Source organism: Mobula hypostoma, chromosome 13 (assembly GCF_963921235.1).
Source record: "Mobula hypostoma chromosome 13, sMobHyp1.1, whole genome shotgun sequence".
NCBI lineage: Eukaryota > Metazoa > Chordata > Chondrichthyes > Myliobatiformes > Myliobatidae > Mobula > Mobula hypostoma.
This window is the reverse complement of record NC_086109.1, coordinates 94,701,384-94,725,556: the sequence shown is the minus strand read 5'-3', so window position 1 is coordinate 94,725,556 and position 24,173 is coordinate 94,701,384. Positions and strand designations below refer to the sequence as shown.

The 24,173-nt window shown below is 47.5% G+C and overlaps 1 protein-coding gene across 3 annotated transcripts in view; it reads right to left on the bottom strand.

Annotated features, from left to right (window-relative positions):
- The window catches only part of LOC134355799 (FERM domain-containing protein 5), a 183,399-nt gene that overhangs the window by 48,874 nt on the left and 110,352 nt on the right, over window positions 1-24,173 (bottom strand). For 2 of the 3 annotated variants that reach the window (XM_063066225.1, XM_063066226.1), the window contains exons 2-5: window positions 18,139-18,243; window positions 4,177-4,219; window positions 2,848-2,926; window positions 362-459 (exon numbers count right to left, since the gene is read on the bottom strand). In XM_063066225.1, coding sequence (XP_062922295.1) covers window positions 362-459; window positions 2,848-2,926; window positions 4,177-4,219; window positions 18,139-18,243 — 325 coding nt within the window. The remainder of the gene's footprint in view (window positions 1-361; window positions 460-2,847; window positions 2,927-4,176; window positions 4,220-18,138; window positions 18,244-24,173) is intronic. The other variant, XM_063066227.1, reaches the window with a different exon arrangement.

The following is a 24,173-nucleotide window of genomic DNA, read 5'->3' as shown; positions in this document are numbered from 1 at the left end:
GCCAAGCCCTTCACCCTCACTCACATCCTCTCCCCAGTCCTGAACCGTGACCCCTCTAACCCTGACCTCCCCCACACTCCAACGCCTTTAACCCTGACCTCTGACCTCCCCCCCACACTTCAGCCCTTCTAACCCTGACCTGTGACCTTCCCCCACACTCCAACTCCTCTAACCCTGACCTCTGACCTCCCCCCCACACTCCAGCCCTTCTAACCCTGACCCACTTCACCGCAACCCCTGCTGACTGTGAAACATTGCTCAGTAATCGATCGGCTGAAGCCACGGTGAGGTTTCACTGCACGCGTGCCAGCAGTTGTGGCGAGGGGTGCGGAGGGCGGGCAGTGCCGGGGTGGGGGGTTACCTTGCAGGATGTAGGCTGCGAGAAGCGCTGCGTCGGAGGTCTTGCACAGCAGGCGGCCGTGATACAGATCTCTCTTTATCTGCAGGAAGACCAGGTACCTGAGGAGGAAGGAGACTCAGGTGAAGGCAGAACAAGTGGGGAAGGAGATTGTGCATGACACAGGAATGGGACGTCCCCACCATTATTCCACAATGGCCACTGGGTCCAGAGCGGATTTAAGAAAGGCATGGGGACAGGAGATTGAGGGAAAGGTCTGGGTGGATTCGGGGAGCAGAATCATGAACTGCCTAGTCCCATCACACGGCACCATTGTGGCTAACTGGAGTTCAGTCTGGATTGAAGATAAAGATTAGTTTTAATTGTCACATATACTTCCAAACATCAAAACATACAGCACCGAGGATTGAGCTGGGGGAAGGCCTGCAAGTGTCACCCTGCTTCTAGTACCAACAGGAGATCCCCACAACTACTGACCCCAACCCACACATTTTACACCATAAGACCTTAGTACATAGGAGCAGAATTAGTGAATGGTCTCGAACCGAAATGTTGACTGTTTATTCCTCTCCATAGATGCTGCCTGACCTGCTGAGTTCCTCCAGAATTTTGTGTGTGTTGCAGAACCAGGCTACTCGGCCCATCAAGTCTGCTCTGCCACTTCATCACAGACTAATTTATTACCCCTCTCGACTCCACTCTTCTACATTTTCCTCGTAACTTTGGACTGTGGGAGGAAACCAGAGCACCTGGAGGAATCCCACATGGTCACACGGAGAACGTACAAACTCCTCACAAACAGTGGTGGCAATTAAAACAATGTCACTGACGCTGTAAAGAGTTGTGCTAGCCACTAAACTAAAAGGCTAGCCTTCCGCTAATCCCCACATCCCAATGGAGAATATATAAAGAATAAAGTTCCCAGAGCTAACGCTCAGTTTTCTCACGTCTTTGAAATTTAATCTCCTAGTTCTTTTCCAAAGTTTATAACCTTGTAACCTCCCCAGACAGGATCAATGGAACGTTCTCTGTGTCTGCTATTAAAATAGGAGGCCAAGCCATTGAGTATATTTAAAGCAGAAGTTGATAGATCTGATAAACATTACAGGAGCTGCCTGTCAGCGTTGAAGTCAACATAGGACTGCCTTCGGGGCTCCAGCTCTGGAGTTTTCCCTCGGGATTTACTCCCAAAGCCTTCCCCATGAGAGGGTACAGCCACAAGGCAGCGGTGGTTTGAGATCAGAGTTTTCCTTCTCCTAAATGAGCTGCCAACCACAGCTGACCAGCTCCGTCTGCCTGAAGCGGCTGGTTTTAAGGTGCCAGAAACCTGCTTTTGCCCCTTCTCCTGTCAGTGGAAACGGTTACGCTGGGCTTAGTAGCTAAGCTACACGTGAAGGCCGGGAGCTGGCCTTGGTTGTCAGAGGCTATTTGAGACGCATGCCACTGGGAGCATTTAATAGGTAAAGGGAGCTTATCCCCACTACCACCCCAGGCTATGACAACCTTAAGGAACAGTTTAGTAAGGATTACTAAATTATGAGCACACTATGTTGGTGCTGGAAGCGTGGAGACATTTGAGGACTAACAGCACAATCCTCGGACTGTATGGGTTGTTGATGCAAACGACACATTTCACCGCATGTTTTGATATACATGTGGACGTGGCCAGGAGATGCCCTCTTCTCACTGTCACCATCAGGGAGGAGCTACAGGAGCCTGAAGACACACACTCAGTGATTCAGGAACAGCTTCTTCTCCTCTGCCATCCGATTTCTGAATGGACATTGAACCCACGAACATTACCTTAATATTTTGCTCTCTTTATATATATCTACACAGACACACAGACACACAGACACACACACACACACACACACACACACACACATATATATACTACATACACATTTTATATATAAAATATATATACACATACACAAACATACATAAATATATATATATTTCTTATTTTAACTTTGTCATTTTCTGTACTACTGCTGCAGAAAACAACAAATGTCAGTGATAGTAAACCTGATTCTGATTCTGAGCAATAAAGCTAATCTTTATCTCATCACTTTAGCATCTGCAGTCTCCCGTGTGTCCATTCCGGTGGGAATGTTTGATTCAAACAATGGCACCTTAAGCTGGAACCTCTGTGAATGAGGTACGTCACAGGAATCCATTTGTAAGTTAAGGGTAAAGTCAAAGCTGCAATTCTTGTAAGCAGGTGGACTCTCTCTCTCTGGTTATTACACATGAGAAGGAAAGACTGAACAACCAAAAGCCCCAACTACAGCCACCACTTACTCCTGCCCACCCTGCACCAGAATATGTGGTTCCCAAATCAGCCTCTACAACCTCCTGAGGATCCACCAACAGGCAGCCTGCAGGAGAACGTCACACTGATTTGAGTGAGAGTATACTATCCCCAGGCCGTCCGTCAGGACGATGTCTACAACAGTAACCCAGTAACAGTGACTAACACCTACCTGGTTATCTCCTCCTTCAGCATGGAAGGGTCCGTTGGGTAAAACTTGACGCGAAAGCACATGGTGTACGGAGGCTGGGCTGCCAAACAGAGGAGAGAGTCAAGTGATTTTCTGGCTGCTGGACAGCCAGCGATGCTTCACCGAGGTTACGGTAACATCGTCTAACAGCAGGCCACAATAACCAACGATTGTGCTCAATTCTAATGCAAAGTATCGCTCAGTATTCGCAGCAAGAAACGGTGATTCCAAACACCCATCCCAACCCAACCTCTTTCAGCATTTCCTCATGGTCACCCAGACGAAATTAGTATGGAATGGCTGGCATGAATGTGATGGGCCAAAGGGCCTATTTTCTGAGTGGTATCACTTACAATACTCACTTCAAGCACTCTGTAAGACCATAACACACAGGGTCAGAATGAGGCCATTCAGTCCATCAAGCCATCTCCGCCATTGCATCATGGCTGATTTATTTTCCCTCTTAATTCCATTCTCCTGCCTTCTTCCCATAACATTTGACACCTTCACTAATCAAGAACCTATCCACCTCGACTTTAAATATATTCAGTGACTTGGCCTTTACAGTCACCTGTGGCAATGAATTCTGCAGATTCACCACCCTCTGGCTAAAGAAATTCCTCCTCATCTCAGTTCCAAAGGAATGTCCTTCTATTCTGAGGCTGTGCCCGTTGGCCCTAGATTCACCCACTATAAGAAACATCCTCTCCAGATCCACTCTATCTAGGCCTTTCAATATTCGATAGGTTTCAATGAGGTCTCTCCCTCATTCTTCTAAACTCCAGCTAGCACAGGCCCTGAGCCACCAAATGCTGCTCATATGTTAACCGTTCCTTAGCCAGGATAATTCTCGTAAAACTCCTCTGAACCCTGTCTAATGCCAGCACACTCGAAGGGGCCAGGACTGCTCACAATACTCCAAGTGAGGCCTGACCAACACCTTATAAAGCCTCAGCATTACATTCTTGCTTTTATATTCTAGTCCTCTCGAAATGAATGCTAACATTGCATTTACCTTCCTTACGACTGGCTCAACCTGCAAGTGAAACTTTCGGGACTCCTATACAAAGACTCCCAAGTCCCTGTGCATTTCTGAGTTCTCAATTTTCTCCACATTTAGAAAATAGCCTAGGCCTTTATTTCTTCTCCCAGGGATCATAATTGCACTCCTCCGCAACAGAGCATAGGAACAACACAGGAAAAGGTAAAAACACAGAGAAAAAGGTAAAATAAGGAATTTTCATTGGATTTTAGAATTAATCACGATATGATATCTTAACCAGAAAAACTACTGATAACTTGGAAACTTACATTTCATTTGTTTAATAATGGACTTGGAGATATCCAGCCAGTGCTGCAAGATCAACAACAGGAAGAGACAGTTAAGCGTCACGGTCCGGTGACCCGCTGAAGACACACATTCACAGAGAGAGGTGGGAGAAGGTCTGGGAGATTGGACGGTTCCTCTTGATCCATGGAAGCAGGGCTGGAAGGTGAGGGACAGAGCAATGCAAACCATTGGAACTCCCGGACACCGAAAGGGAGGAGGGACTGGGGCCGTGTCTGAACACAGGAGACTTGGCCATTGCTGGAAATCCAGAGCAATATAAACAAAATGCCGGAGGAACTCAGCAGCTCACACAGCACCTATGGAGAGGAATAAACACTCGACATTTCGGGCCAAGACCTTTTATCAGGGCTGGAAAGGAAGATGGAGAAGCTAGAATAAGAAGGGTTTTCCCAGTGGCCACCCATTTTACTTCTACTTCCCATTCCTTTTCCACCATGTCTGTCCATGGCCTCATCTACTGCCACGATGAGGCCAACTTCAGGTTGGAAGAGCAACACCTCCTTCTAGGTAGCCTCCAAGCTAACAGCATGAACATTAGTTTCTCTAACCTAGTAATTTCTTCCCCCCCCTCTCTTTTTCCATTCCCCATTCTGGTTCTCTCCCCTCTAACCCAGGGGTTCCCAACTTGAGGTCCACGGACCTATCGGTTAATGGTAGGGGTTCATGACATGAAAAAGGTTGGGAATCTCTGTTCTAATCCATTCTCTTCTCCTCGCCTCCCTCTAGTGCCCTCTTCCTTCCCTTTCTCACATGGTCCATTTTCCCCTCTAATCAGATTCTGTTTTCTTCAGCCCTCCACTTCTTCCACCTATCACTTCCTCCCACACCCACCTTCCCCCCTCACCTAGCTCCACCTATCACCTGCCAGCTAGTATTCCTCCCTCTCCACCCAACTTCCTACGCTGGCACCTCACCCCTTCCTTTCCATTCCAGATGAAGGGTCTCGGCCTGAAGCGCTCCACAGATGCTGCCTGATCTCCGGCATTTTCTGAGTGTTGCTCTGGGATTGTGTGTCTTATTCCTTCTCAACCTCTGCCATCCTGGGGAACAGGTCCAGCTACTCTACATTAGCCCAGGAACAAGGAGGATCTCTCAGATTTATCGCAAAGCGAAGAGTGCGCAGTGCCAGGGGCAGAAGGGAGGGCACGGCAGACCAGACAAGCACAGAGGTTTGAGGTCCACCAGTTTCTTCGGTTCATTAACTCAGGCTTTGAGTTAACCAGCAGGAATCTCAGTTTCTCTCATAGCTTCTTTGCCTCACCTCACTGAGTTCAAACTCCAGCCACGTACTGCAGGCTTGGTATGGGATTCGGAAAAACGGCCCGGAGAATGGAAAACCTTCTCTAGCTCCAGTTACGTTCCGTATCAAGGATCCCATCCTCCTCCAGACCTCCTACCGAACGCTGGAATAGGACAGAGGTAGTGGGAGCTGTGGGATTCCAGCTCCAGGGGTCAGAGGGCATCCTGGTTAACACCCAGTAACACACACACCACCGACAGAACTGGAAAGCAACAACTGATCGTACGTGAAATCGGATCTTTCATTGACTAGGTTTTGCAGATGCTGGAAATCCAGAGCAACACACACAAAATGCTGGCCAGGCAGCAGCTATAGAGAAGGACGAGCAGTCGAATTTCAAAGTTTGTACTCCTACCCCATCCTTTTTATCCTGGCATATACTCCCTTCCTTTCCAGCCCTGATGAAAATTACTCATTTCTTTTTACTGTACTGCTGTTGCGACAAAAATCAGTGTTAATAAAGCTGATTATTAACTTCCCATCTCAGGAAACCACCTCATTTTTCTCTGTCCGCAGAGGTAAATGGAGTTGTCCATTTCTGTCAGCTTTCCTGGTTATTTTAATATAATTGTTACTTGACCTTATGTTTGCATCCTATCACAGACATTCTTTCTTCTCTCTACCCACCCCCCTCTTTGCAAATTCTCACTTTCCCAGTTCCATTCCCATTGATGCCGCTTGACCTGCTGAGAATTCCCAGCATTCTCTGTTTTTGTTTCAGATTTCCAGCGTCTGCAGCATATGTGCTCTAAAATCCTAGAATCAAAATCATTAATATTAGACAGTTAACAACGTATAGAAGCAACTCAGAAACCCCAGTGGTTCTAATTAGCTGCAAAAGAAGAACATTATAGATTCATATAACACAGGAACCACATGAAAATATAGGAACAAAATTAAGCCATTTGGCCCATCAAGTTTGTCCTATTCCATCATGACTAATTTATTTTCCCTCTCAACCCCATTCTCCTGCCTTCTCTAGTCAAGAATCTATCAACTATACCCAATCACTTGGCCTCAATGGCTGTCTGTGGCAATGAAATCCACAGATTCACCAACCTCTGGCTAAAGAAATTCCTCCTCATCTCTATTCTAAAGGGACGTCCTTCTGAAGGAAGAGGCTTCTCGTGAACCGTATCAGATCGATTGCGAGAATATGGCAAGTGCGCACGCGGCCAACCAATCGTGCGGTGATTCGATTGGGCCTCCGACACCCGGGAGGCTCCCCTTTGGGCTTTTCAGCGCACATGTTTTTTCATCTTCGTGAACCCGGTTCATAGCACCCGCGTTGTAAGGTGCCCAGTGTGTACCCATTACTAACTTGACTCAGTAAAAACATTTAATCCTGCCACTCCAATGTAGTATGTAGCTCTGCATATACTTAACACTTCTGCCCAATTGTTCCATGCTAAACCAAGATACCCTTCCAAGCTAAACCCATTTTTCTGTGTATTATTCCTAATTCGTAAATCTTTACGGCGCAAGCTCTAGGATCAGGTTTGATTCCCACTGCTGTCTGTAAGGAGTTTGTACGTTCTCCCCGTGACTGCTTGGGTTTCCTCCGGGTGCTCTGGTTTCCTCCCACAGTCCAAAGAAAAGCTTGGCCCTTTCACCGCTTGTTCTGTGCTGCTGAATTTACCATTTCCTCTCTGAGCTCATATCCAACAATGACAGGAAACCGGCGCAGGAGAGTTTGTAAAGTGGAAAAGCCCGTGTATTGGGGCAGTTCCACTCTCTCAAACTTGGAGGTCCAGGTCCAGTGGGACAACTAGACGTCACAACTGGGGTCTTCCCTAGTTGCAGTGGATGACCATGACTTCTATGCCTTATCATACTCTTGGCTCTCCATGTAGCGCTGGAGAACCTCCTTCCTGGCCGTTGGATCTCACTGTTGATCTCGTCTACCCAGTCCGTCGGAGCTGACGTCGCATGCTAGGACGGGTACGTCCCTATCTCACCGGGGTATGAGGCCCATCCATCGAACCAGTATACCAGGTGTGTCTGCTATCACAGGCAAACAATCAGGACTTTGCCCATTCCCAATCATCTGCCCGGACTGGGTGCCGGACTGCAGTTGAGGGGTAACAGGAGAATCCACAAATGGCCCCAGCCCTATCCGCTCCCCTCCATCCTCCTCTCGGTCACAATCACCAGCAGAGACGAAACGGGAAACAAACTGAAGCAGAGACATAAAGATTAGCTTTATTTCTTTGTCATACGTACATTGAAACATCAAAACACTCAGTGAAGTGAGTTGCTTGTATCGAGAGCCTGAAAGTGTCCCCGCAGTTCTAGCGTCAGTATAGAACGCCCAAAACTCACTAACCCTAGCTGGTATGTCTTTTGGACTGTAGGAGGAAATGGGAACACCCGGAGGAAACCCACATGGTCAAGGGGGGAACATACAGATGGCCTCCTGGTGTGGTTGCAGGATCAGTGACTGAAAAGTGGAGAAAGTTCTGGAAGCTGCAGATCAACTGCGATGGTGGGTTCTTGGTTCAGGTCACAGTGTTGCTGGGGCAGACTGTAACTATCCAATGGTAGGTGACAGTGGAGGGGTACACTGGATGTATGGGTGACAGTGGGGTCACATGGGATGTGACCCTCCAGTGATGGGTGACAGTGGCAGATACACTGGATGTGATGGGCGACAGTGGTGGTTACACTGGATATAATGGGTGACAGTGGGGGTACACTGGATGTGATGGGTGACGGTAGTGGTTACACTGGATGTGGTGGGTAGCAGTAAAAGTTACACTGGGTGCCGATGGGTAGCAGTGAAGGTTACACTGGATGTGACGGGTGACAATGGAGGCACACTGGATGCAACAGGTGACAGTTGAGGTACACGGGATGTGATGGTAGCAGTGAGGGTTACACTGGATGCTGATGGGTGACAGTGGAGGTCACACTGGATGTGATGGGTGACAGCGGAGGTACACGGGATGTGATGGTAGCCGTGAGGGCTACACTGGATGTGATGGTAGCAGTGAGGGTTACACTGGATGCTGATGGGTGACAGTGGAGGTCACACTGGATGTGACCCAACAACACACGCCCTCAGTATTATCTTTTTTTATTTGCCCAATTCATCTTCTTTTACATATTAGTTGTTTGTCAGTCTTTGTTTATATATAGATTTTCATAAATTTATTTCTTTATTTCCTGTAAACACTTGCAGGAAAATTAACCTGAAGGTTAATGGTGATGTATATGTATGTTGATAATAAATTTACTTTAACTTTGACATTAAGAATGGGAAATATTAGACGCCTTGATTCGGAAGAGGTGGGGCGTGTTTCATTCTCTCTCCCTGTGGAACACACTCAGTCCCTCTTCTGTAATTCCTGGCTCGGCCTAGCACAAGGGCATCCCTACTTCAAGGTTGCCATGGCACCATCAAACGTCACGAGTATGATTTTGTGCCTTTAAAAAGAACTGTCACTGTAACTGTGTAGCTATCGGAAGACAGACTAGAGAAGCTGGCATTCTTTTTTTATCACGGAAAATTAGAAGTTGCATTTAATTCAGGTTCAGATATAGGGCCACGGGCGAGTAAAAGGGAAAGGAAGGTTACCTGAGCCAGGAGAGCTAAGGGAGATCTCACTCGTTCAGCAAGCCGACATCTGAAGGGGAATGGGAGCAGATTCAGCAGCAACGTCTAACCGAACAATGAAGGACACTTGAAGGGCAAACGTTACATGGGGGAGCTGTGGAGTGAGACTGTTTGGAGAGCCTTTCGATGAGTCAGTATTGCACAATGGGCTGAACAGCCTCCAGCTTTGCAAGATGATTCCAAGTGAATGTGCCAACCCTGCATGGGCCAACGGGAAACAAGATCCCTCAATCCAAAGTTCAAAGTAAATTTATTATCAAAGTACATATACGCCACTATATTCAAACTTGAGGTTCATTTTCTTGCGGGCAATCACAGTAGATACAAGAAACACAATAGAATCAATGAAAGACCACATCCAACAGGACAAACAACCAAAGTGCAAAAAATGATAAACTGAAAATATAAAAAGAAAGAGAAAAAAAAATAATAATAAAGATGCAGCAACTTAAGCTGAGTTAAATTATCCCCTTTGGTTCAAGAGCCTGATGGTTGTAGGGTAATAACTGTTCTTGAACCTGGTGGAGTGGGTCCTGAGGTTCTTGCACCATCTCCCTGACGGCGGCAGTGAGAAGAGAGCATCGCCCGGATGGTGGGGGTCCCTGATGATGCTGCTTTCCTACAGCAGCGCTCTGTGTAGATGTGTTCAATGGCGGGGAAGGCTTTACGAGTGATGGACTTGTATTAGCCATTGCTGCCCTGAGGAAAAGGTATTGACTGTCCACTCGATCTATGCCTCTTATCTTGTACAGCTCTATCAAGTCGCCTCTCATCCTCCTTTGCACCAAAGAAAAAAGCCTGAGCTCGCTCAACCTTTCCTCATAAGACATGCTCTCTAACCCATGGAGCATCCTGGTTAGTCTCCTCTGCACTCTCTCGAAAGCTTCCACATCCTACCTATTATGAACCAACCAAAACCAAACACAATATTCCACGTATGGTCTAACCAGAGTTGCGTCATGATTCTTGAACTCAATCACCTGACTAATGAAGGCTTACACACCAAATAACTTCTTAACCGCCTTATCAACTTGAGCAGCAAACTTGAGGGATCTCGGGACCTGGGCCACAAGATCCCTCTGTTCTTCCACATTGCTAAGAATCCTGCCATTAACCCTGTCCAAAGTGAATCACTTCAAACTTTTCCGGATTAAACTCCATCTGCCACTTCTCGGCCCAGCTGTGCATCCTTTCAATGTCCTGTTGTAACCTATGACAACATTCTAGACTGTCCACAACTCCACCAACATCAAACGCCTTGGGATTCTGCTCCCATATTGCCGTAGATCTGTAATCCCCCAGCCACTGTGTGTCAACATCTCTGAAGTCCTCTCCTGGGCCCAACACATTGATGAAGTTACAAAGAAGTTTGAGGAGATTTGGTATGTCACCAAAGACTCGAGCAAATTTCTACAGATAGAGGGTTGAGAGTATTCTGACTGATTGTATCACTGTCTGGTGTGGAGCAGCCACTGCACTGGACTGGAAAAAGCTGTAGAGGGTTGTAAACTCAGCCAGCTTCATCATAGGTACTAGTATCTCCACCATAGAGGACGTCTTCAAAAGGCAGTGCCTCAAGTTCAAAGGTCAAAGTAAAATTTATTATCACAGTACATACATGTCACCACGTACAACCCCGACATTCTTTTCCTGCAGGCATACTCAGGAAATCTGTAGAACAGTAACTGTAAACATCAGAAACGGTTAACTGTAAACAAACTATGCAAATACAGATATAAATAAACAGCAATAAATAACGAGCATGAAATAGTAATGTAACCGAGTCCTTAAATGAGTGTAGTTATCCCCTTTTTGTCAAGAGCCTTTTGGTGGAGGGGTAGTAGCTGTTCTGGAACCTGATGGTGCGGGTCCTCAGACACTTGGACCTTCTACCTGATGGCAGCAGCGAGAAAAGAGCCTGGCCTGGGTGGTGAGGATCTCACGAAGGCTGGATCCATCATTAAGAACCTTCCCTATCCCAGGACACGCCCTCCTCTCATTGCTACCATCAGCGGGGAGGTACAGGAGCCTGAAGATCTACGCTCAATGTTTTAAAAATAGCTTCTTCCCCTCTGCCATCAAATTTCTGAAATGAGCCCATGAACACTACCTCACTATCTTGCACTCTTTTTTCACTACTTATATTTTATACACTCTTATTCTAATTTATAGTAAGTTTAATGTCTTGCATTTTTACTGTTGCCGCTAAACACCAAATTTCACAATGTACGTCAGTGATGATAAGCTTGATTCTGCACCTGATTCTGTCCTGGAGCTCTGGTATCGCCAGGGTCTCGTCTGCATTTGGTGACTGGGGTCTGGCAATGCCACGTTCTCGCTGCATTGGTTCCTGCCGCAGCAGAGGTGCAGCTGGGACAGGATCGGGCTGCTTGTTCATCAGAACCCGCTCGGGCTCGCTGCTAGAGTCTACCGCAGGCAAGATGAATGGGGTGAAGCTCACCTTTCACTGAAGTGACCTACAGTAATTGAGTTTAGATGATCTCAGTGTGACTCAGGAGAAGAAAATTAATTAATATGGACGGCCGCCAGGATTCTTTAAAGAGGCTGCAAGGTTGGTGAAGTTCTACAGATTCAGATTCATTTATTTATCACATGTATATATTTCACTTTCAAGGACTCTACCACTTATGTTCTCAATATTATTTAGAATAAGAAGAAGAATAATTATTATAATTTTCTATTTATACGATTTGTCTTCTTTTCCACATTGTTGGTCAGTCTTTGTGTGTAGTTTGTCACTGATTCTATTGTAGGTCTTAGTTCTACTACGAATACCTGCAAGAAAATGAAACTCAATCGGTTTTACATGGTGACATATAAAACTTTGATAACAAATTTACTTCGAACTTTTAAACTTTGATTATTGAAATGTGTTGTTTTGTGTTAACAACCAACACATCCAAGGACATTCTGGGGGCAGCCCACAAGTATCGCCACACATTCTGGCGCCAACACAGCATGTCCACGATGTTCAGCAGAACAACACAAACAACAACAGCTTTCCCACCCCACCCCACCCACACACGCAGACAGGCCTCCAAGCCCAGTACCGACCACCTCCAGACTCGTACCGACCCTCAACCCTAGGACTCACTGACATGGGGTTCACTTTTCCTCATCCATGGGGCCTGCCAATCTCAGCCATTGGCCACTGGGATTGCTGATCTTCATCCTCAGCGCCTGACGACCCAACATCTGTTCATGGGATCACTGGCCTTCCACCATGGCATGCTCCAACGTGAACCATGGCTTCTGCCCCAACACTTCACTTACTGCCCTGACCTCTAACTCCCCACATCCCTGTCCCTAAACCCTAACCTGACCTCTAACTCCCCACATCCCTGTCCCTCAACCCTAATCTGACCTCTAACTCCCCACATCCCTGTCCCTAAACCCTAACCTGACATCTAACTCCCCACATCCCTGTCCCTAAACCCTAACCTGACATCTAACTCCCCTCATCCCTGTCCCTCAACCCTAATCTGGTCTCTAACTCCCCACATGCCCGTCCCTAAAACCTAACCTGACATCTAACTCCCCACTTCCCAGTCCCTGAACCCTAATCTGATCTCTAACTGCCCACATGCCTGTCCCTAAACCCTAATTTAAAGTAACAAGCTGGGTGGACAAAAGAGATACACTGGATGTCATTTTCTTGGATTTTCAAAAGGCGTTTGATAAGGTTCCACACATGAGGCTGCTTAACAAGATAAAATCCTATGGCGTTACAGGAAAAGATACTGGTATTGATAGAGGAATGGCTGACGGGCAAGAGGCAGTGAGTGGGAATAAAAGGGGTCCTTTCGGGTTGGCTGCCAGTGACTAGTCGTGTTCCTCAGGGATCAGTATTAGGACCGCTACTTTTCACATTGTTTGTCAATGATTTAGATAATGGAAATGATGGCTTTGTGGCAAAGTTTGCTGATGATACAAAGATAAGTGGAGGGGTAGGTAGTGCTGAGGAGGCAATGTGATCGCAGCAGGACTTCGACAAACTGGAAGAATGGGCAAAAAAGTGGCAGATGGAATACAGTGTTGGGAAATGTACTATAATACATTTTGGTAAAAGGAACAATAGTGCAGACAGTTATCTAAATGGGGAGAAAGTTCAAACATCAGAGGTGCAGAGAGACTTAGGAGTCCTTCTGCAAGATTCCCAGAAGGTTAATTTACAGGTTGAGCCTGTGGTAAACAAGGCAAATGCAATGTTGGCATTTATTTCAAGGGCAATAGAATATAAAAGCAAGGAGATAATGCTGAGCCATTATAAGACACTAGTTAGGCTTCATTTGGAGTATAGTCAACAGTTTTGGGCCCCTTATCTCAGAAAGGTTGTGTTGTCATTGGAGGGAGTCCAGAGGAGGTTCACAAAGATGATTCCGGGAATGAAGGGGTTAACATATGAGGAGCATTTACAGCTTTGGGCCTGTACTCACTGGAATTTAGAAGAATGCAGGGAGATCTCATTAAAACCTACCAAATGTTGAAAAGACTAGATACGGTGGATGTGGAGGGGATGGTGGTGGTATCCAGGGCCAGAGGGCACAGCCTCAAAATTGAGGGGTAACCCTTTAGAACAGAAGTAAGGACAGATTTTTTTTGGCCAGAGAGTAGTGAGTCTGTGGAATACTCTGCCACAGACTGCAGTGGAGGCCAAGTCTGTGCATATATTTAAGGGAGAAGTTGATTGTTTCCTGATTGGTCAGGGCATCAAAGGATCTGGCGAGAAGGCAGGTGTTTGGGGTTGAGTGGGATCCGGGATCAGCCTTGATGGAGTGGCAGAACTGACTTGATGGGCTGAATGGCCTAATTCTGCTCCTATGTCTTATAACCTCTAACTCCCCAACATCCCTGTCCCTAAACCCTAACCTGACCCCTAACTCGCCACACTGTCCCCAAAACCATCCATACAAACCTAAAAAACAACTAAGTCTGAGACATGGAGGCATCAGTAATGACCTTTCACAGATCGTTGGACTCTGGCATGGTGCCATAGGACTGGAAAATTGCAAACATCATTCCACTCTTTAAGAAAGGAGGGAGGCAGCAGTAAAGAAATTATAGACCAGTTAGCCTGACTTCAGTGGCTGGGAAGATGTTGGAGTCAATTGTTAATGAAGAGGTTATGGAGTACTTGGTGACACAGGACAACATAGGACAAAGTCAGCATGGTTTCCTCAAGGAAAACTCTTGCCTGATAAACCTGTTAGAATTTTTCTAGAAGTAGGATAGATAGAGGGGATGCAGTGGATGTTGTACATTCGGATTTTCAGAAGCCCTTTGACAAGGTGCCACACATGAGGCTGCTTACCAAGTTAAGAGCCCGTGGTATCACAGCTTTTTCCGATATGCACTTTGGTAATAAATTTACTTTGAACTTTGAACTGCTGTTGGGAAGAATTAAACCCGAGTGAAGAGTTACAGAGCCAGCAGCACAGAAGCAGGTCCAAGTCCACCACGTCCTTGCTCACCATTTTGTCTCCATCTACATGAATCGCATTTACCAATGACTCATCTGCAGCTTTGTTTACGAATTGACAATAAACTGGACTGGTCAAAGAACACTGAGGCTGTCTACAAGAAGGGTCAGAGCCGTCTCTATTTCCTGAGGAGACTGAGGTCCTTTAACATCTGCTGGACGATGCTGAGAATGTTCTACGAGTCTGTGGTGGCCAGTGCTATCATGTTTGCTGTTGTGTGCTGGGGCAGCAGGCTGAGGGTAGCAGACACCAACAGAATCAACAAACTCATTCGTAAGGCCAGTGATGTTGTGGGGATGGAACTGGACTCTCTGACGGTGGTGTCTGAAAAGAGGATGCTGTCTAAATTGCATGCCATCTTGGACAATGTCTCCCATCCACTACATAATGTACTGGGTGGGCATAGGAGTACATTCAGCCAGAGACTCATTCCACCGAGATGCAACACAGAGCGTCATAGGAAGTCATTCCTGCCTGTGGCCATCAAACTTTACAACTCCTCCCTTGGAGGGTCAGACACCCTGAGCCAATAGGCTGGTCCTGGACTTATTTCCTGGCATAATTTACATATTACTATTTAACTATTTATAGTTTTATTACTATTTATTATTTATGGTGCAACTGTAACGAAAACCAATTTCCCCCGGGATCAATAAAGTATGACTATGACTATGTTTCAGCAATTCACGTGTCTGTCTACCATACTGAGTACTGCAAGTATCTGGGCACGCACTTGAATTAGAGCACAGAACAAAGAACATCACAGCAAAGTACTGGCCCTTCGGCCCATGATGTTGTGCCAGCCTTTTAACCTATTCTAAGATCAATTTAACCCTTCTGTCCCCATAGCCCTCCATTTTTCTATCATCCACGTGCCTATCTATGAGTCACTTAAATGTCCCTAATGTATCTGCTTCTACCACCACCCCGGCAGCGCATTCCACATACCCACCAGTCTGTGTATAAAATCTACTTCTGACATCCGCTCTAGACTTTCCTCCAATCACCTTAAAATTACACCCCCTCACACTCGCCACCTCCACCCTCTGAAAACGTCGCTGACTGAACCTCTGTCTCTTGTTGTCTTTTACATCTTTATCAAGTCACGTCTCATACTTTTTCTCATCAAAGAGAAAAGCCCCCTAGCTTGCTCAACCTATCCTCATAAGATATGCTCTGACAAGCAAACTGTGCAGACAAAAAAATACCAAGAACATGAGTTGTCAAGAGTTCAGTAGGTTGTAGAATCTGGTGATGATGAAGTTTTTGGAGCAATCATTCTGTTGTAAGATAACCCCATGGATGGACTTCCACTCATGCCTTACATGCCATCTTCAAACAGACAGACAGACAGACACACACACACACACACACACACCAACTTCCAGAACTGCTCTAAAATATTACACTTTCTGACACTCAACCAGAACCTAAGATGCCAAAATGAAACGGTGCTCAATAACTTAATGGTTGGGATTTTACAGAATGTAGCAGTGGTTAAACAATGGTTGTGGTTAGAAGTTGGCAGCAACTCAATACCGCATGGACGCAAATCGACAAATCGCTCTCCTGTTAACTTCTCGCATTTAACCTCCCTGAATTCCATGAGCTTTTTAGATTTACACAACAATTAACTGATAAACTCAAAACAGAAAATAAAATCCAGTAATTTTACAGCATAATGACTCTTTGAACAATGTAATAATCACTGCTGCTCAACAATTCATGACACCAGACCAGAAAATGAACAATTCTCCATTTAAAGCTTCACCCGTTTAGCTGCTGAATTTATTTACTGAGACACAGCGCAGAATAAGCCCTTCCATCCCTCCCAGTTGCGCCGTCCAGTCATCCCAACCCAATCACAGGACAAGTTACAATGACCAATTAACCTTCCACTGCTACAGCTTTGGACCATGGGCAGAAACTCACGTGATCACAGGGAGTACGTATAAACAGCTGCAGGAATTGAACCCAATCGCTGAACTGTAAAGCGTTGTGCTAACCACCACGCACGCTATCGTGCCGCCCCAAATTTCTAGACATTTTTGCTGAACGTCTTTTAGCTTGTCAAATTTCTTTTTATTTTCCATCTCATTTTTATCTTTCACTGTTCACCTCCAATTTCACGTTGAGTTCTGCTCCTCAGTCCTTCGGTGACGGGATGGACTGTTTGCCTTGATACACTTCGGAGAGAAAATATATTAAAAAGACAGACAACACACAAAGGTGCTAGGGGAACTCAGCGGGTCAGGCAGCATCTGTGGAGGGACGTGGAAAAGTCAACACTTCGGGTTGAGACCCTTCATCTGGACTGTATTTCCACCCCACTGTTCAGGACATCCCAAATCACTTCACCAACAGAGTTTCCCTCTGACGGGCAGACAATGTTGCAATGTAGCCCATTTGTGCACAGGAAGATCCCACAAAATGTATTCAGGTAGAAGAACAGATTTTGTTTTGGTGAAGACGGCCAGAAAATCAGAATTTGGTTTTTCTCCCTACCCCTCTTCAACTGGTGCCGTTCTCACATGCAGGCAAGTCCTCGACCCAAAGGGGAGATCTCTGAGAGCGCACTCGTGTGTCGGATCTAGCGCTCCGCTCTCTGGAGTGCTCCAAGAGTATAAGCAATGGAGGAACACCACACGATTCCCTCCCCCATGATATCTGGCCAAACACCGTAAAGTTTCCCTCTGAGGACTCAGCCTGCTCCTGGGCCCTGCATGAAGCGTGTAGAGCAGTCAGCTTCATAAACACAAGAGATTCTGCAGATGCTGCAAATCCAGAGCGAGCAAAACACGCAAGCCGCTGGTGGAACTCAGCAGGTCGGGCAGCATCTACGGAGATGAGTGAGCAGCCAACATTTCAGGCTTGAGACCCTTCATCAGGACTGGAGTCAGCCTCGTCGAGTTTAGCCGTGCCACTTGTTCATGCAAGGGGGAGCAGGCTGCTCCTTGGTAAGCGCGCTGGCCTCTCTGTCCAAGATCATCTCTTCCACTCTTACAGGTGTCTGCCCATGAATGCCGAAGTTAACATGACAGGTCCGTGAGGCAGCTGATCAGGTGGACTAAGTCAAGAACATAGACCTTTTGAGAAGTAGTCCCCCACACATTCTCCACTGCCCCCCCAAAGAAAAACAGAGTCCAAGAGGAAATGTCAGAATTGAGATTGATAGAATTTTAATGGTGTGGGATTATCGACCTGGGCAGGTAGAAATCAAGTAGCCACATTCCACTGAATGGGAAAACAGCTGTAAAGGGCTGACTGGCCTCCACTTGTTCCTAAGGTGCATGGGAAGCTTTAGCGAGGCAAAGAGTCAATGTTGAAGTCCATTCAGCCCTTTGAGACTGACCCACCATACAAGGGAATGAAGGCTGACCCACGGCTTCAAACCAAGGCATTGTTCACAGCACATAAAAGGGGAAGAGATTCGGTGGGGAAAAGCCAGGGCACAAAAGACTGTGACAGCGCTCGACTGGTGCCCACAGGCTCTCCCAGAACCTACCCTCTGTTTGTCAGGGTCCACAAACCTGATTCCGAAGTAGTCCTTTTCCAGCAGGTTCATGTGACGGCAGAGGAGATCGATCAGATAGTGGCCTTTGGCATCCCGCTGAAAAAAAAATAACAGGAACATGAGGAACAACAGGAGATTCTGCAGATGCTGGAAATCTTCAGCAACACAGGCACACTCACACACAAAATGCTGGAGGCTCTCAACAGGTCAGGCAGCATCAATGGAGGGGAAATAGCAGTCTACGTTTCAGGCCAAGACCTTCATCAGGACTGGAAAGGAAGGAGGAAGCAGCCAGAATCATGAGTTCAGTCTCCGCTGGATTGACTGTACCTGCAGCCCCTGTTAGAACCTGAGGCTATTGAAGTCTCTTAGTGACATAGGCGGCACAGAAGCATAGCAGTTAGTGGCAGCACTGATCGGAGTTCAATTCCTGTCATGTCGATCGGGTTCAATTCCCGTCGCACTGATCGGGTTCAATTCTATTTCTGCCAGCCGATCGGGTTCAGTTCCTGCTGCACCAATCAGGGTTCAATTTCCACCATTCTCCGCGTGGGATTCCTCCGGGTGCTCCAGTTTCCTCCCACATTCCAAAGATGTACAGGTTAGTGTTAGTGAGTTGAGGGCAAACTATGTTGGTTCTGGAAATGTGGCGACACTCGCGGGCTGCCCCCAGCACATCCTCGGACTGCGCTTGGCGTTGACGCACACAACGCATTTCATCATAGATGAACGTGTGACAAACAATTGAACTCTTTACCTTTAATCTAAGCTCATGTTGTTCCCACCTCACTCATGGACCTCACTCAGTGGCGTACTCCTTGCATTGTCTGATGGGAGCTTCTCATTGTTACCATCAGGAAGGAGGTACAGGAGCCTGAAACCACACACTCAGCGATTCAGGAACAGCTTCTTCCCCTCTGCCATCCAATCTCTGAATGGACATTGAACCCATGAACACTACCTCACTACTTTTTTATTTCTATTTTGCACTACTTAACTATTTAGTACATATATACTTAGTGTAATCCACAGTTTTTTCTATTACTGTGTATCGCATTGTACCGCTGCCGCGAAGACAACAAGTTTCACGACATATGTCAGCGATATTAAACCCGATTCTGATTCGGATTCTGGAGAAGGAAAGATGCCTTTGGTGGGTGTCAGAATCAGAATTAAATCAGACCTATTATCAGTGGCATACAGTACGTTATGAAACTTGTTTTATAACAGTAGCACAGTGCAAGGCAAACAAGTTACTATAAATTACAATAAGAATATATAATTAATTAAAAGATAGGAGCAGACTTGACGAGCTGAATGGTCTAATTCTGCTCCTACATCTTATGGTATTGTGGATAGGTTCTTGATTAGTAAGGGTGTCAAAGATGATGGGGAGAAGGCAGGAGAATGGGGTTGAGGGAGATAATAAATCAGCCATGGTGGAATGGTGGAGCAGAATTGATGGTCAAATGGCCTCATTCTGCTACTATCCTGTATGGGCTTTTGGTATTCGTCGTCGTGGCTATCCCTCGAGGTCGAGGATGATAGTCTTCGTTCTGATGAAGTGGCCCACAGAGTGAAGACGCCTGTGCGTGTATTTGTTTAACGTGTACTTGATGTTGCACTCCAAGAAGCACACGATACTTCACAAATCAACCAACTGATTCCAATGGCATGGAAACCACGACGATTGGAGCTGATGGATTTGTTACAGCCTTCATCCGCCTTCACAGCCGCTGAGTTCGAAGTAACTTCGTCCGTCTGTTCCACCATTGAGATCTTGGTTGGATTGTTCTTTGTCAGGGACCTCACCCTCGACCCTACCGCCATGGGTGACCCTACCAGGAGCATAGCTCCAGACAGCATCGCTCTTGGGATCACAGGACCACACAAGCTTCTCCATCAGGACAAGGTGACAATCCACGGAGAAGCTTTTGGTATAATAGATAATGCAAAAACAGAGCAAAATAGTGAGATAGTGTTCCTGTCTTCAGGAATCTGATGTTGGAGGCGAAGTAGCTGTTCCTGAATCATTGAGTGTGTGCCTTCATGCTCCTGTGCCTCCTCCCTGATGGTAGGAACGAGAAGGGGGCATGCCCTGCATGGTGAGGGTCTTTAATGACGGACGACACCTTCTTGAGGGAGCACCTTTTGAAGGTGTTCTCGATGCCAGGCAGGCTGGTGCCCACGGTGGAGCTGGCTGAGTTTAGAACCCTCTGCAGCTTTTTCCGATCCTGTGCTGTGGCCCCTCCACACCAGACAGTGATGCAACTAGTCAGAACGCTCTCCACGGTGCATCTGTAGAAATTTGCTCAAGTCTTTGGTGACATAACAAATCTCCTCAAACTCCTAATGAAATATAGGCAGTCACCCCGTCACCAGGGATCCCAGGAATGAGATGTGACTGAGAACCAGGGACAGAGCTGATTCAGGACGGGGAGGTAGATAAAGAATGTTACGGACAGTTCTGCTCAAACTGACAACGTTCACTCGTCGAGTTGTTTTGAGATTTTCTGCCTTAGTGAGCAGCACTGGAGGGCTGGACAGTGTGCACACACTGTCACCCTGGACAAAGCGTACACTCTGTCACTTCAATGGTAGACCCACACTAATTAGTGCAATCTGCTCTGACACCGCAGAGGGCTAAGAACTGGCCATCCAACCCACGGACGTCAACAGTACGAATGCCTACAGGGGCTTGTTCCCTGTCCTCGCTCCAGAAGTGCCGCCCATGACAATAAAGCTCCCTGAATTAGCGCAATGCAGCAGAACCTTCCACAGAGCACTCCCAGTCAAATCACAGGCTGACATGTTTATGATACAGTCCATCGCAGGGAAAGTTCTCCCCATCACAAGCAGCACCGCCACAAGAAAGCAGGATTCAACATCAAGGACTCCCAACACCCCATCCAGGCCATGCTCTCTTCTCAATGCTACCATCAGGAAGGAGGTACAGGAGCCTTAGGTCACACAGCACCAGATTCAGGAACAGTTTTTACCCTACTACTACCACCAGGCTCCTGAACCAGTGTGGATAACTTCACTCACCTCAACACTGAACTGTTTCCAAAACCTACAGACCCACTTTCAAGGACATAGATAGGAAGGGTATGGAAGGTTATGGTTCACGTGCAGGTCAATGGCATTAAGCTTAACAGCACATCGGCATGGACTAGATGGGCTGAAGGGCCTGTTTCTGTGCTACAGAGCTCTATGACTCTATACAGAACAAAGGTCCTTCGGCCCAATATCTCCATGCTGACCTCAAACACAAGAGCTTCTGCAGGCGCTGTAAGTCCAGAGCGACACACACAAAATCCTGGAGCAACTCAGCAGGTCAGGCGGGATCAATGGAAAGAAATACACAGTCACCGTTTTGGACCAAGACCCTCCATATGTGTGTTACCATACCGACTATGATACCTGTCTCAGCTTGTCATCTTTGCCTGCATTTGCCCCATATCCCTCCACACCTGTGGGCAAGGTGACCTTTGAACCAGTTTGGTTTCGGCCAGGGGTCCCCAACTTTTCTTGCACAGCGGACCGATTTAATATTGACAATATCCTTGCCGACCGGCCTACCGGGGGGGCGTTCAAGTAGGGTTATACTCACCTCAACGTGTCTTTTACAGTTAGGGTTGCCAACTTTCTCACTCCCAAATAAGGGACAAAAGTAGCAGTCAAATCCCGGGACACTTGTGTTTACCCCAGGAAAGACTACCATGACCATGAAGCCTTGCACGGGCACCTGTGTACGTATGCGTGATGTGCATACGTGCTGATTTTTTTTCCACAAATTGGTTTTGGCTTAATCTTCCCGACTATACAGTACATACATTATTTCTACTTTATATAGGCTGTGTATTTATCATATCATTCCTGCTTTTACTATAGTGTTAGTGTTATTTTCGGTTTTATGTGTTATTTGGTATGATTTGGTAGGTTATTTTCTGGGTCTGGGAACGCTCAAAAATTTTCCCCATATAAATTAATGGTAATTGCTTCTGCGCTTCACGCCATTTCGGCACGAAAGGTTTCACAGGAACGCTCTACCTTACCAGGGGAAATACGGCACAAGGGTGGTCCGGTATGGGACAAACCAATTTAGCCCAATATACGGGATGTCCCGGCAAATATGGGACAGTTGGCAACCCTATGTTCAAGTTCAACAGTGCGTGACAGGGAATGAGGAAAGGTGCAGCTGACTCGTATCGTTTCCTCACGGCCCGGTAGCACCTGCTCTGCGGCCCGGTGGTTGGGGACCGCTGACTTAGACAACACTAGGTTATATAGTGGACCAAGATGGCGCCAGAGAACAACGATTCCTCAGGTGACATCTTCCAGATGGTCAATAATTTTTTCTATGTCTTTTACTTATTCTTTTTACCTTAAATGTGTTTCAACAACTGTTGGAGCCTGTGACTTATGGTTTGGAGTTCTATTGAGTGATTGAGCACTCTGTTCTCCCTGAGAAAATCCCAGGAGAGGATGGTGAGCACGAGCTGGCCCAAGAAGAAGACCAGAGACAGGGTGTGGGGCCATGATTGATTCCATTTCTTGGCGATTAAAGCATCGGAGAAGATTGAAACATCAAGGCGAATGCAGAGGAGAGCGAGTGGTCACTCTCCACAGGAGGTCAGGTCAGTGGTCACTCTCCATAGGAGGTTGGGTAAGTGGTCACTCTCCACAGGAGGCCGGGTCAGAGGTCACTCTCCACGGGAGGTCGGGTCAGTGGTCTCTCTCCACAGGAGGTTGGGTCAGTGGTCACTTTCCACAGGAGGTCAGGTCCGTGGTCACTCTCCACAGGAGGTCGGGTCAGAGGTCACTCTCCACAGGAGGTCGGGTCGGTGGTCACTCTCCACGGGAGGTCGGGTCGGTGGTCTCTCTCCACAGGAGGCTGGGTCGGTGGTCAGTAGTCACTCTCCACGGGAGGTCGGGTCAGTGGTCACTCTCCACAGGAGGTTGGGTCAGTGGTCACTATCCACAGGAGGTCGGGTCAGTGGTCACTCTCCACAGGAGGTCGGGTCGACGGTCACTCTCCACAGGAGGTCGGGTCGACGGTCACACTCCACAGGAGGTCGGGTCAGTGGTCACTCTCCATGGGAGGTCGGGTCAGTGGTCAGTGGTCACTCTCCTCAGGAGGTTGGGTCGGTGGTCAGTGGTCACTCTCCACAGGAGGTCAGGTCAGTGGTCACTCTCCATGGGAGGTCGGGTCAGTGGTCAGTGGCCACTCTCCACAGGAGGTCGGGTCAGTGGTCAGTGGTCACTCTCCACAGGAGGCCGGGTCAGTGGACACTCTCCACAGGAGGTCGGGTCGACGGTCACTCTCCACAGTAGGTCAGGTCAGTGGTCACTCTCCATGGGAGGTCGGGTCAGTAGTCAGTAGTCACTCTCCACAGGAGGTCGGGTCAGTGGTCACTCTCCACAGGAGGTCGGGTCGACGGTCACTCTCCACAGGAGGTCGGGTCAGTGGTCACTCTCTATGGAAGGTCGGGTCAGTAGTCAGTAGTCACTCTCCACAGGAGGTCGGGTCAGTGGTCACTCTCCATGGGAGGTCGGGTCAGTGGTCAGTGGTCACTCTCCACAGGAGGTCGGGTCAGTGGTCAGTGGTCACTCTCCACAGGAGGCCGGGTCAGTGGACACTCTCCACAGGAGGTCGGGTCAGAGGTCACTCTCCACAGGAGGTCGGGTCGACTGTCACTCTCCACAGGAGGTCGTGTCAGTGGTCAGTGGTCACTCTCTATGGGAGGTTGGGTCAGTGGTCACTCTCCATGGGAGGTCGGGTCAGTGGTCAGTGGTCACTCTCCACAGGAGGTCAGGTCAGTGGTCAGAGGTCACTCTCCACAGGAGGCCGGGTCAGTGGTCACTCTCCACAGGAGGTCAGGTTGGTGGTCACTCTCCACAGGAGGTCGGGTCGGTGGTCACTCTGCATGGGAGGTCGGGTCAGTGGTCAGTGGACACTCTCCACAGGAGGTCGGGTCAGAGGTCACTCTCCACAGGAGGTCGGGTCAGTGGTCAGTGGTCAC